The following is a 14,123-nucleotide window of genomic DNA, read 5'->3' as shown; positions in this document are numbered from 1 at the left end:
CTTCGTTGTCCTTAAAGGAACTATGAAATAAATTAATGGAGATTACGTAAAGCAACGAAAGATAGGCATTTCATCACTAGTCACCACATCGCAAGAATTTTTAAGCTAGCATCAATAAACAACGAAGATATAGACGATTAAATATTACGCTCCTCCTGTCTCCCCTCAACTCGTACACGCGGGGCAACAGACAAAAATAAAAAAAACAGCTCTGGAACTGGGACCCGCCCATGAATACGTCATCCGCCGACGCTCCTTTTGCAACTTCGGGTTGTCGCTCCTAGCACCCCAGCAGCAGCGTCGGCGGCGTGATTGCGGCGCTCGTTGGGTTTCTTTGCGTGTCGTCTGTTGTAATTAACAGTAATGGACCCGGACCTCGAGGCGCGACTGCTCGCTCTTTACGGGCACGATGGGCATCGAGCCCTATGCAGCGACGACAGTAGCGACTCGGCGAGCCACTGCGAGTGGCTCCGGAACTCTCGACAGAATGAGGCGACTGACCAAAATTGAAACCATATGCGTGAAGGCAATGCCCTGGCTTGCGCTTGCCCGAGAGGGTCGCGCGGCGGCACGAGCAGACGATTTTCACGGCTACCGGAAGTGTGGCCGTGACGTCGTGGCTGCCGTGGCTCCAGCGAAAGACAGCGTGTGGTGGCCTGGAGATGTCGTAGGAATAGTGACGTCTTTTTTCGCAAATTTAGTTTAAAAATCGATCACTACGAGAACACCAATCGGCCCGCGAATTTAAAAATAACACGATTTTTATAAGTTCATAATAAATTGGCGACTCAGTTCAGAAGACTCATACTGGGTGTGCACGCTTCTTAGCATCATTTCTAAGCATTGAAAACGTTCACAGGCGACTTTTTATTCATTACATAGTCCCTTTAACTTAAGACGAACCTTTTTCGTTATTCTCGAATTTTCTACCCCATAGGTGAGTACCGGTAAGATACAGCTGTTGTATACATTGATCTTCTTTATGTAGGCTACCTTGCGGTTATTTATGAACTCTGATACTTCTGCCAGTTCTATTATCTCTTTATGGTTGGACGCTTTCACGCTTTGGCGTTTCTCAATGATATCTTGTAGCTTCTAATATCTCACAAATAGATGCGTGTGGCTAAACTCGCGTTAAAAATCTGTTTGCCTTTCTCTTCACAATAAATCATATGACACATTATTTAACCCATTGTGTTTACGCGGAGGATTGGGCAAGTTCGTACATCATCTCAATAAAAACGGGCGCGAAAAAACGGGACCCGATGTGCCGTCGTGTTCTGTCTGGTCCTTTGTTTACTAAGCTGTTTTTGCTAATGTATCTACCTCATTCTTACAATGAGAATCAAGGTGGTCATCTATAAATACGTGCAATGAAAACGGACGACCATTTGTACAGTTTTTTTACGAGCAGAGCAACCGATGCAACCAAAGACTCATTCGAAGGCTGGGTGACGTCACGAAGAATGTCTTCCACTTGGCTCCCCATTCTGTTCTTCTCATAGGCTAAATACTGTTTGTGCTTTGCAGAAAGGCCATGTGTGTTAATGAGTGACTGTGTGATTCTCGCAGCCGGCCTCTGTCGAAATTTAACTACGGTAAATGCTCCTAGTTTAGAAAAAGACTGCCTGTCTGGTCCCATCAGTTCTTGGATAGTGCTAGGTTATGTCGTAGGTAAGGAGTACGGTCATCGTCAGGCTTGTATTCTGCGGATAGCTAGGAGACCGGCAGCGTACCATTATCCATCATTCCGTCCATGAAAAAAAATCACCATGCCAGATCTTTGACCCTGGAATATGCGATTGGCGATCAGGTTTTCAATGTCATTCATTGGTCCAAGGTTACTTCCAAGGTTCCTTCGGTGACGAGCGATGTTATCGCCATCTCCTGCTCTCACGGATGACGATGGCCGCAGCTGCAGACTGACTTCTTCGTGTAGGACGGTGCGAGCAACGTGATGCTCCAGACCTGTGGTCAGTCGAAAACTCTACGTGCTTGGATTGGAAGTCATATCGCTTGACGCTTAGTGAGGAAGTACCTGGAAAAGATGACATCCCGAGAAGAGTTATGCTAAGTACGAACGAAGCGGGATATGTGCGTTCGTTAACTGCAACTGGTGTTGTGCATTGCTCCGGCGGAGTAATAATTAGGTTCGACTTATTCGAATTTGTGGGCCATTCCAGTTGGTCATTAATTTCTTCACCAGCGCAGTAAAGAATCCGCTCATGACGGAATAGTCTTTTGCCGTGCCCACTAAGGTGTTAGTAAAATGTCAATTGAAAGTCGGCGGTTCTTGCTCTGAAACTGAATATTAGTCTCCGATTGGTCTCAGGGCTTCATCAGATATTGTAAATGCGCTTAACGCGTGTCTTTGTGGGTCTTCCGTGTGGGACCTGGATCTAAATGTTGCGTTGCGTGGCTTTCATGCTGATCCCATGCGCAGTCGACAAAATAGTTGTGCTGCCTTCACGCGTTGTCATAGACAGCGATATGACCTTCATTAATGTCAACTTGTAATGCTCCCGAAGGGTGAAATTATCAGGGTAGCGAAAATTCCCCAAACTTAAATCCTTAACGCAAAACCTATCACAAAAGGAGATAAAGGAATGCCTATTTCTATGCAATTATATTATGTTTTGATATATACATCGCTCGATAGCTAGAAACTAAGTCCGAGAAATTAAAAGTTATTTGAAACTTCCATCCACTACGGCGCTACAGAAAGTAACAATCAATAATTTTTTACGCATGTTTAAAAGAGCGCTAGAATGGGAGTATAATTGCACGCAAAATGACGCCGGGCAAATAAGTAGATTTCATCTGACATAAAATATTAAGTCGTATAGCCATATTACACAAGCGGAAATTTCAGTCAACGCGTCTCGTTTTCTTTAATGCACGATCATATCCTTTTTTGTCGAAATAAAAATTTCAATGCTGGAAAATTTTCAGTTGTCAGCTTGTTGATGACGCCGCATGCATGACCTCGAGCAGTGTCTTAAAATGGTTCAGACCTAGCCAGCGGAGCATTCAAGATCAGCCTCGTGGTAAGCGGCTTCTGATAGCCGGGACCGAAATCGACAAAAGAGACAGGTGATGCACTCCTCAAAGAAGATGTGCTGTAACAGTAAAAAAATAATAGCAGTGATATCTGAAATAAGGCACAGTGTTTGGTTAACGTCTCAAAGCGGCTCAGGCAATGAGGTACGCCGTTGTGAAGGGCTCCGTGAATTTTGACCACCTGGGACTTTTTAGCCTGCACTGATACGGCAGAGTAAACGAGCTTCTATAATTTCTCCTTCTTTCAAATTCGGCCGCCGTGGCCGGGACCGCACCCGTGTCTCTCGGGTCACCAGCACTCGGCTGCTGAGCCCAAACCACTGAGCCCCCGCGGCGGCTTCGTGCGTGTAAGCGTGTCTGTATGTCGTGTGTGTGTGTCTGCGTGTGTGTGCGCGCGTACCCGTCTTCCTGCGCTGTTTTGGACAACGCTGCTTGATAACTTCCCCAACGATAACGAAACAACGGGTTGTGCCCTTCTGGACACTGACTGCTGGTCGAAGCTGGTCTCACCGTTTTGAGCGTAAAAGCAGACGACAGAGCTGGAATGACACCACTCAATCTCTTCAATACAGACAGCAAGAAGAGAAAACACTGCTTGCTGGCAAAGAGACGACCTCGCGTCTTCTGGGAATCCGGAGGTATTAATTTCGGCTCACTTTCTGGCTCCTGGGCACACAATAGGTGCTGCTAAAAACTGTAAAACATCAAAGAAACTCTGTCACGCAAGGCATAAGCTAAGCAACCGAAGCGATCTTCCCGATTCTGGGTTACGGGGGAGAAAATAGCCATAATGGGTCTGAAGGTTCAGCTGCACTCGTCTTCTACCTGTGTTTGCCTCCTTCTGCTGTTTGGCTATCCGGCTACGAAATGGATAAAATGCCTAGCCAAAAATATGTGACATGAAAAACAATTCTTACAACAGTGCAACAATCTTTCTACAGGGATGGAACACCCCCCCACCCATATATAGGACCGGTTCTTCAAGCGTCCCGATTCGTTCGCAAATTGTGTCCAGTGAAATCGGCACCATGGAAAAAAAATAAACGTCAGCACCCTCCGTTTCAGGAATGTAGCACAATGACGTGCAAAAATTGCGTCTGATAACCTTCGGTTCAAGCTTCGTACTAGGCGCAAAAGTTCAAATAGTGGCTTTCAAGCTTCCATTAACCGATAGCCTCAATAAATTATGCTAGGTGTGATTATAGAACACGTATCTAAAGTAGTATTTCGGCTATTTTTTATGTCAGTTCTCACACAATATTGTCGCAAATATGTGTGCTTTTTGTTCATTCTTCCAAGATTTCGACACAAGGCTATATTGCTTTGGTTGTGGTACAAGACGCGACCAGACTTACCGCCATTGATTTCGTCCAGGCTGAGCTGATTATATGCTGTTCCAGACTGTTATGGCAATGTTCCACGCCATATCTAGAAAGTTCGCTATTAAGTTTGGACCTAGCGCGGCTGAGAGCATTGGGCATTCTGTTCGACGACCGCCCATCATATTTGCGACCATCGTGGGCGAAAGTCAGCCCACATAGAATTTTGTTTGGAAGCCATTTTCGCTGTCTACCCGCTTGCTGGACTGGAGTTCCTACAACGTCACATCTGGTGCAGGGACTGGGTACTGTGGACTTCCAACGCTGCATCATCACTGCTGGTTTATCAGCAGTCATGAGATTTTCCTGTGTTCAGCGGTCTACCGCAGGCAGACGCCCAGAGATATTTGCACCAGTTTCAGCGTGCGGCAAAGTTCAACGCGTAGGACGACCAAGAAAGACTACCGGATTGCCCAGCTAAAACGTGGTACGGGAACCAAGAAGCTTCCCTGCAATCGTGGAAGTAAAGTAGAAAAAAAATCATCGAACATTCGCAAGCACTGTCCGCAAAGGAAAGGCCGAATTACTGCTCAAGGCGAGCAGCCACTTGCTGAATGAGAGTTTTTCCTTGCTTGCGTCGAAAAATTGTGCCGTCTGTTCCGACAGGCTGGCCTTCACGTGACAGATGAGAAGAATGTGCGCTCATGACGCATGGCTAAGAAAAAGCTACGACGGATTAGACCAACACCCACCCAAGACCATTGATGAGTTCACACCCGAAGCGTCTACAATCGAAAAGACCATCGACACCCGGGCTCAGAAGTACGACCGGACGCCACAAGCTATCCTCATCAGCCATGCGGACACCTCAGCGACCACCAATGACATCCTACGGGAGATCATCCCTCAGACAATCCTCTAGAAGCTACGACGACTACTGTCATCCTCCCCACAGCCGCAAGCACCGACTCTCTTGAACGCTGTACGGGAAGAGGTGCAAGAGGCAATAGGATACCTGTCTCTAAAGGCCACAGAAGCCCAGGCCATGAACTGTGCCGCTGCAGTGTGCACCCAAAGCCGTCCTGCCACTCTACGCCAGGAGGCCCGGGGCCCCTCCCCAAAGACATCAGTCACCCGCCAGCCTGCGTATGCTGCATGCTCAGCGTAGAAAAGCAGAAGTATGGAAAACCCCGGACCAGCGTCACCAGCTCTGCTTCGATTGCGGCGAACGTGGCCATATTCGGCAGTGTCCCTACAGAACATTGATCATTTGATACCCCATGACCTTACCTCCGCCAGTGACCAAGGGGGATCGACGAGTACCTGCGCCGAGAGGATTACGTGCCGTCGAGCCACCTTTCTCGCTGACCATCACCGTACACACCACGCTTTGCATCGCTGGGGTGCAGATACGCAGCGGTTCTTCGTGGGAGGTCCCCTAACCTCCACAACGGAAACTGAAAGAACCTCTAGAGGTCAGGTTGCTTGCCGACTGATGGAAAAAGATCCTCGAGCGACCACGCCGCATGAAGACGCCGCACGCACAACGCCAACGTCGCGTATAAACAGCAGCTCGACCTCGACACGGTCCAACTTTGCAATGAGGCTGCCACCCAGAAAAGCCCCGACGGCACGCCCTAGGCCCGATTTACATTCTCGACGAAGACATGACCCGATGCTTAGGGCGACGTGCAAGACAAGAGCAATAACATGTCACATGGAAGTGGTTACAGACGGCGCTAAAGTAGCCTGTATACTCGACACAGGAACCGGTTATTCGGTGATGAAAGGAACATTTTCCTCGCAGCTGAGGGGAGTCACGACCGCTAGGGACGGCCCACAGATTTGCACCGCGGGAGGAGACCTGATTCTGTCATGGGGTCGATGCACAGCGCGAGTGGTTCAAGGAATATAGATAACATGAGAACTCGTACTGTTACTGCATTGTTCCCGCAACCTAATATTGGGCATGGATTTTTTAATCAAGGCGATCATCGTCCTTCGATTCAAGCTCATCGCGCTTTCGACGAATGAATCCATTCCTTCAGTGACAACCAGAGAGTAGCATTTTGTCTGAGTGTCCTGGATGAACAAGTCAGCGTCCCATCCCGAACGAGCCTAATGGTCACCGTAGTTACCAGGGATGCCAAGAACATGAAAGCTCTCATCGAGGAGAACACGGAGTTGCTCTGAAGCAAGGAATCGGCATCGCAACGGGTTTTACACGTTTTCGGATTGGCCAAGCTAAAATACTGCTGACGAATCTCAGCGAAAAAATCGGCACGTTGACAAAGCAACGGCGATTGTTTTCTTCGACAAACTATCCTACACAGGGACAGGGACGCCTTCGCCCTCTCCGATCAATCCCCTGAAGACCCACCTAAGGAAGACAACAGGCATTTCTTCGACATGCACCTAGCCTGCCCTAGAACAAACACAAAATCTGCAATCTGCTTCGAAGCTTCAGAGAGTGTTTGTTGTCATCGCAGAAGTTACGACAAACACCGATTGCCATTGTAACCGAAAAGCACGCTCGACCTCTGCCCCAAACCCCGTATCGTGCATCGCCGCGAAACTTAAAGCCATTAGTGACCATGTGGAAGGAACGCTTCGCGACAACGTCATCCAGCCATTGAAGAGCCAGTGGGCGGCACCGGTTTTTCTAGTGAGAAAGAATAATGACGCACTTGTATTATGCGTCGATTACCGCCGCTTGAACAACATAACAGAGGAGCCCATACCCTCGCTCACGCATAGTCGACTAACTGGACCAGCTTTGCAACGCCATGAGTTTGTCATCGATGGACCTCAGGAGCGGCTGCTGGAAAATTAATGTCGATGAAAGAGGTAGCGAGAAGACCGCATTCATCACTCCGGATGACCTCTTCGAGTTCAAGGAGGTGCCATTTGGACTATACCGTCCCAGCGACGTTTCAGCGAGTAATGGATCCTGAAGTGGAAAATTTGTCTGGTATATTTAGATGACGCTGTCCTCACCTCGACCTTCAAAGAGTGCCTCAAAAGACTTCGAATAGTCCTAGAGGCAATCAAGTCACCTGGTCTAAACATGAAAACAGAAATTTCACTTTGCTATGAAGAGCAGCTGTTCTAGGCGGCATCGTTAGCAAGGTGGGACTACGCCCTGAAAGGCAGAAAACAGCCGATATCGTACTGTTTCCACTGCCGGCTGATAAGAAAGCTACGCGCAAATATCTGGCACAATATGCGTATTAGCGATGATTTGTGAAGAACTCGCGCGTCGCCGAGCCTCTTGCCCAACTGACAAAGCTATTCAAGTTGAAAGCACCACGAGCGGAATCCTTCAGTGAACTTCAGCGTCGGTTACAGTCCCCACCGATCGTCGGGCACTTTAATGAAAACGCCGCGACTGAAATTCGTACCGATGCAAGCACCATGGACAAATGCGCTGTTATCGTTCATATAGCCGACAGGCTGAAGAAATTAACCGCATGCGGTAACTGCTCCGAGTTCAAGGCCGAGGCTAAGTATTTGACAGCTGAGGCGTGCCTTGCCATCATCTGCGCAGCGTCGAAATTCCCTAACTGTGCGCACGATTGTTCAAGGTGGTAAGCGATCAGCACGCACTGCGCTGCCGTGCATGTTTGAAGGACACTATCTAGAGCCGCCTCACTCGATAAAGTCCACGACTGCAGGAGTTTGACGTCACCGTCGTCTGCAATTTCACACGCAAGCACAGATGCCAACTGCCAGTCATGAGCCCCTGTAGGTGCGCTGCTGCCGGGCAGCAATGAGGACGCCTTCGTGGGACCATCTTCTCTAGCTCTTTTGCACAGCAGCAATGCTCAAGTACGGCAAGGGCACAGTTCCTTCACCCTGCGCCTGTTTCAAGGAAGGATTGTCTTCATTCTGTGTACGGAATGATGTCCTCGTGACGAACTTCGCAATGAACAAAACAGCCTATCACCATGTTTTAGCTGCAAGTCTCCGCGAAGAAGTTCTACATGTTTCTCATGACGAGCCGACAGCTGTATATCTCGTGTTTCCTCGCACCCCCCGCCGTATTCAAGACAGGTCTTACTGGCCCCGACTCTCCGCTGATGTCGCATGCACATTATGTGGAAACCTGCTGAGATTGTGAGCGGCGAAGAGCCCCTCCCACCCTACCAACAAGATTCCTGAACCCTACTGAACTCGCCTCCAGGTACTTCCAGCACATTGCCAGGACCCTGCTTGGCTCTTTCCGACGTCAACGTCTTTACATAAGTGGATCATAGCGACCGATTTCCTTTTCCGCTACGCAGAGGCAAAAACCCTACAGAACGGAAGAGCAGCAGACGAGCCAAAATTGTCGTGGAGTGCAATGTGCTGCGACAAAGCGCACACCTTGTCCTGATCATGGTTAGAGAGACAGTTTTCATGGCGGAACTGATGCAAGCCATGCTTTCACGGGAAAAAACTGCATACCATCAGCAGATCAACGGACTGACGGAACGCCTGAGCTAAACCATCGCTGATATGCTGGCCATGTATGTCGACACCGAACAGAGACCTGAGACGTCATCCTGCTTTACACCGTCTTCGCTTAAAACACCATCGCGGAGGAGACTGCCAAGATGACTCCTATTAGGCTCGTCCCTAGCAGTAAGGTCGAGGCCAGGCTAGACGCTATGCTGCCCAACGTTTTTGAAGAAGAAAACCTCGAAGTCGCCGCCTACCTTCAGCGCGCAGAAGAACCCCGAACACTAGCCCTACTACAGATCAAAGGCCAGCAGCGGAACGAAGCCAGACGGTACAAGCTACAAAGACGCAGCTCGGAATATTAGCCAGGAGGCCTAGTTTAGATTTGGATGGCCATTCGACACCGCCGATAGGGTGAAAATCTTATGCGCGGCTATTTCGGGCCGCACAAGGTACTTCGTCGGCTCGGTGAACTGGACCAATAAGTCATCCTTCAGCAAATGACAGCATCCCAGCGACACCTCGTGCGACCATATGTTGTCCTTGTCGTCTGTGTCAGGCTCTATTATGTGCGCTAAAGTATGGTGTGTTTCCACTCTTGGTGTTTATTGTGTACAGTCCGTTTTGTTTGTTTCTATTCACCTTACTATTATAAAGCATAGGGCCTATGCTTCTATGAGAGAGGAGTAAAGCCGGGAACGTGACCAGGTTTATCTCGATTCATCGCAATCAGGCGGAGTCGATACTACGTTCTTTTCTACTGTTGTAACTTTCCGCGTCGTGTCTGGAAAATTTGCTGTCAGCGTTAATTGAGCACGGCCGAGAGCGGCTGGTATTCTGTTCGACGAGCACCCAGCACCGTTGTTTCTATGCCGCTGTCGAGTTCTTCGCGGGGGCAAGTCATGTTTGGAAGATAATTTTACCTGTGTTCCTCTTCGCCGGGCTGCAGTCACCACTACGTGACAACATGGTGTCTACCACTATGAGAGATTTGCCGAAACAAAGCTGTGAATTCGAACGCCAGCGTTACTAATCTGCACTAGCGGATACGTATTTAAGGAACGTCGTCCACTTACTAGGTTGATCACTTGCTGCCCTGCTTGACTGTTCAGAAAACGCTCCGCCACCTTGATGGACGTAAGCGTGTAGTTAGAGTCCAGAAGTGTGGCCAGTGTTTCCAAAATACCTTCTTCCGCATCATCACTCAGGCTCAAGGCGACCCTGTGCACACGTCGGCTACTTGCCAGCCAGCGACAAAGCACGTCAGCGCATTCTTCAGACAGAGAGAAATCTGAAACGAAAATGGAAAATAGGTTCCATGATATTGTTTGAATGTCGTCCAGTTTTTGTATTTATCGACCTCGCGCAGCTTCAGGAATGAAAAAACTGCCAGAGGGAGCGATCAATTCAATTACAAAAGACAGCGGCAGTTTGAAATACACGCTCCGAGTCCTCGGCGAAAGAATCCAGTGTGTACTCCAGTGAATAGAAAATTACATTTTTGTAAATGCGCGTAACAGACTCACGTTTCTTGTACTAAGTTGTCAGTCTACCTGAATTTTTCTGGAGTGAAAATTTCCCTACTTGCCATTTTACATATATTGATGAAATAAATGTAACATTAATGTTAATCAGTGTGCGACTCCAACGATGTTTAACATGAAATTCACACTGATATCTAAAAAGCTGATTTCTCTTAAGATGGAGTTTCATTCACTGGGGTCAGAAACTGCAAACTCAAAACGCTACCTAAATATCTAATGATAGCTTCACTGCCCTGCTTGTTCTAGTTTGTTATATGGGGTTGTATGGGGTTTTATGGCTCAAGCAACTGTGGCTAATATGCGTCATACACAAGGTTACATGAGCTTTTATATTAAGTGTATAGATGTTATGATATTCTATTAGAGTTCAAACAGTGGCTTTCTTTAGCAACTTACAAACAGGAGAAAAATTGACGAGTCCTTGTTCGCCTGAAAGCAATGCGGGACGAAATGAAATGTGAAATGGAATGGAAGTTCTTCGAGATGTGAACACGAGATTAAAACGCGGTTATCTGTGAGCTCGTCACCACAGATTTGACATACAGGTTTGTCTTTTTTTGCTAATAAGAAGCTATGGGTGTTTGTGTTACCTGTGCATAAACGACATAAAATTAATTCGATGAAACGCTCTACATGGCGGCATGATTTCCATTCTTCTAAAATGGGCTTTATAGAATGCAGCTTGTTGTTTCCTTCATTTTTTCAAGAAGCTTGCCTTTTGGCTCATAGTTCGCTACGTACTATCTTCATGTAATCTCTAGGTAGCAAGTTCGCATGTTTTATTTCCATGTTTCAGGCACGTGCAACACACGTCTGCTCTCATTGTCTCTAATGACAACGTGACTGAGAACCCATCACAATTTTATGGAATGTTTAGTTGTCGTGACCACCAATATATTGTGTATGATGCTTCCTATCAGTTACTCTATGGTATTTTTACAGTTTAATGCAGTAAAGACGCTCAGTGAATCGGTGTAAATGATGCTTTTTGATGTTTTGATTAGTTATTTTCTGTACCGAAACACAAATGGCATAACACTCAGCGGTGAAAACTGCAGCGCTTGGGGGCATTCGTACTGCAATTTCATTTTTTCTTTGTATTACTGCGCTTCCAACATGAGCACGAGTTTTTGACCCTTCAGTATAAAATGCAGTATGTAATTCAGCATTTTTTTTGCAGTGCGAGATATTCTTGTATTATAAGCTCGCGTGGCGTACAGGTTTTTCTAAAGCATGTGTGACGTCACACACTGCAGGGAGAAAGTACTACGGTGGTAGCGCTTCGTGTATTGGGCCAATAATTTTAATTTAGTTCAATATGTCCAGAATTTGCCGTTTTTCTTCGAAGCACAAGAGCAACGACTTAATCGCCTGAGATTCGCTCTTGAAGAGAAGTCGGGATGAAAATTTTGTGATAATAGGGTATCAGAGATGTTTAGGCTGCGAAAGGATTTTGAGGTTGTATGTACAAGATAGTGAAGTTCTTCGATCTTCTAAGGCAGGCTCATTAGTTTCCACATAGAGACTTGCTATTGTGGATGTTCTGTATGCAGCGGAAGATAACCGTAAACCCAATGTTGTGAATAGGATCAAGTCGTTTTAGGTAGGATGGCCTTGCTGAGCCATATACTATGGGCCTGTGGTCTAACTTAAAGCGAACCAGAGAGCAATATATATGTAACAGGCATGCCCTAACTGACCCTCAGCGTTTTCTTGACAATAGTTTCAGCACAATGAGGGCATAGGAAGCCTTTTTCTCCAGTTGTTTACGTGGTAAGAAAGTGAGTCTTATCGAAAGTAACGCCTAAAACTTTATGCTCTTGTTTGACTGGCAGAGGTGATTGGTTTAGGAATAGTGTCGGGTCAGCCTGTAGGCTTCTTCTCAAACAGAACCGAACCGCTACTGTTTTCTGCGGAGAAAATCTAAATCCGCTTCCTTCTGCGCAAGTAGCCAGTTTGTTTATTGTAATTCGTATCTGTCGTTCACAAGTAGGTATGCTGGAAGACGTGAATGTTATTTGCGCTTCATCTACGTACGCTGAGTATATTCTGGATTTAGGGACTACTTTTCCTATGGAGTCCATTTTGATGATGAATAAGGTCGTGCTGAGGATGCACCTGTGGGGAACACCAGTTTCTTGAGTAAAAGTGGCGGAGAAGGTTGCGCCTATAAGCGGAGTCTGAACGTGCGGTTGGTCAGTAAGTCGCTCAAAGAGCTCAGCATCCTGCCTAGAATACATAGATTCGCTAAGTCAAGGAGAATACCGAACCTGCAAGTGGTATCGTAGGCATTTTGCAGGTCGAAGAAGACCCTGATACTGCGTTGTTGCGGATGAGCACTTCACGGATTGTTCTCAAAGCGTGCAAGGTAATCGGTTGTGAAAATTGTCATTTTAAACCCGCATTGGTGTATGTCTGAAAGTTGCTGGAATCGAAGTATGAGGATTAGCCGGATGCTTAGAATGCTTTCAAATGATACTGCTATACAGCAAGTGAGTGTTATTGGTCTGTAACTGATGGGACTAGTTGATAGTTTGCAAGGTTTTAGGAAGGATACTATGATTGCTTCTTTCCATGCTTGAAGGATTTCGCCAGTCATCCATACTTTATTGAAATATTTTAGGAGAGCCTCTGTCGCAGCCTCAGAGAGGTGGGAAAGCATGACATATGTATATTGTCTAAGCCTGGTGCTTTTTTACCGGATGTTAATAAGTTTAGTTACTGCAGTGTAATAAGCTTATTGTAGTCTTCATGTATGCATGTTCCGAAGGGAGTCTTGTTTTTCTACTATGGTTTTATGCTTTTGGAATGTGTGCGTGTAGTTGGATGAGCTTGAAACTGTGAAAAAATGCTCACCCAATACGTTGGCCTGCTCTTCTAATGTTTGAGCACCGGGTGTTGTTAACTTCGAAATGTGAAAGGATTAAAATTCCCTGTGAATTTCCGCACCGGTTCTCACATTTTATTTGATGATATTGAGCTGTTTATCGAGGACGTACTGTTGCTTGACGCCCTTTCTGCGTTTGTCTAATGCATCGTGCTTAGGGCCGTTGTACGATCGTTTCGGAGCGCCTTCCGCCTCGTCCGCTTCGCGAGCGGGCCTGGCGGATCCGCCTCGTTCGGCGAACGGATGGAAAGTTGGTCAACTTCAACTTTCTGGCGGACGAGCGCATCCGGCCGGGGACCGGATTGCAGCTATTGGCTGCTTTTCCCGTGACGTCAGTGACGTCCGAGCCCCTCCTCCCTCCGCCTCGGTTCTGCTCTGCCGGGGCAAGATGGCCATCCGTCGACTGAACTGGGGAGCGCGGCCTGGGCAGTGGCAGCGATGTCGCGAAGCGTGTTATATTGGCCACATCTTGATATTACCAGTGTTCAGAGCGACTGCAAACTTCGCCGCGTTCAGCAGTGGCGAGCGATAGTTCCACTAGTTGAATTCTGTAATCATCTACGTTGACGGAGTTGACAGAACGCCTCTTCAAACCGATGCAAGACCTGTGCAGTGGCGGTGTCACGAAGTGTTTATTTCGAGCTGTTTGTGGTTTTTGCATGCGTTTGTAATTCCTGCTGCGGCTCTGCAGACCGACCCAAGACCTGTGCAATGGCGGTGTCACGAAGTGTTTATTTCGAGCTGTTTGTGGTTGTGGCAAGCGTTTTGAATTTCTGCTGCGCGTTATTTTCCTGTGCGTGCGCAAGTTTCACAGCATAGCGACAAGTGTCCGCGTAGTCTACGCCTACGCTGCAGCTGGACGATTGCGTCGGC

At 47.3% G+C, this 14,123-nt stretch overlaps 1 protein-coding gene across 1 annotated transcript in view; it reads right to left on the bottom strand.

Annotated features, from left to right (window-relative positions):
• The window catches only part of LOC144129637 (uncharacterized), a 75,447-nt gene that overhangs the window by 5,438 nt on the left and 55,886 nt on the right, over positions 1-14,123 (bottom strand). Inside the window, exon 7 of the mRNA XM_077663754.1 lies at positions 9,896-10,110. Within this exon, the coding sequence (XP_077519880.1) occupies positions 9,896-10,110 (215 nt within the window). The remainder of the gene's footprint in view (positions 1-9,895; positions 10,111-14,123) is intronic.

The sequence above is a fragment of the Amblyomma americanum genome, chromosome 4 (genome assembly GCF_052857255.1).
Source record: "Amblyomma americanum isolate KBUSLIRL-KWMA chromosome 4, ASM5285725v1, whole genome shotgun sequence".
NCBI classification, from domain to species: domain Eukaryota; kingdom Metazoa; phylum Arthropoda; class Arachnida; order Ixodida; family Ixodidae; genus Amblyomma; species Amblyomma americanum.
The sequence above is the reverse complement of the archived record's forward strand: the minus strand, read 5'-3'. Positions and strand labels throughout refer to the sequence as shown.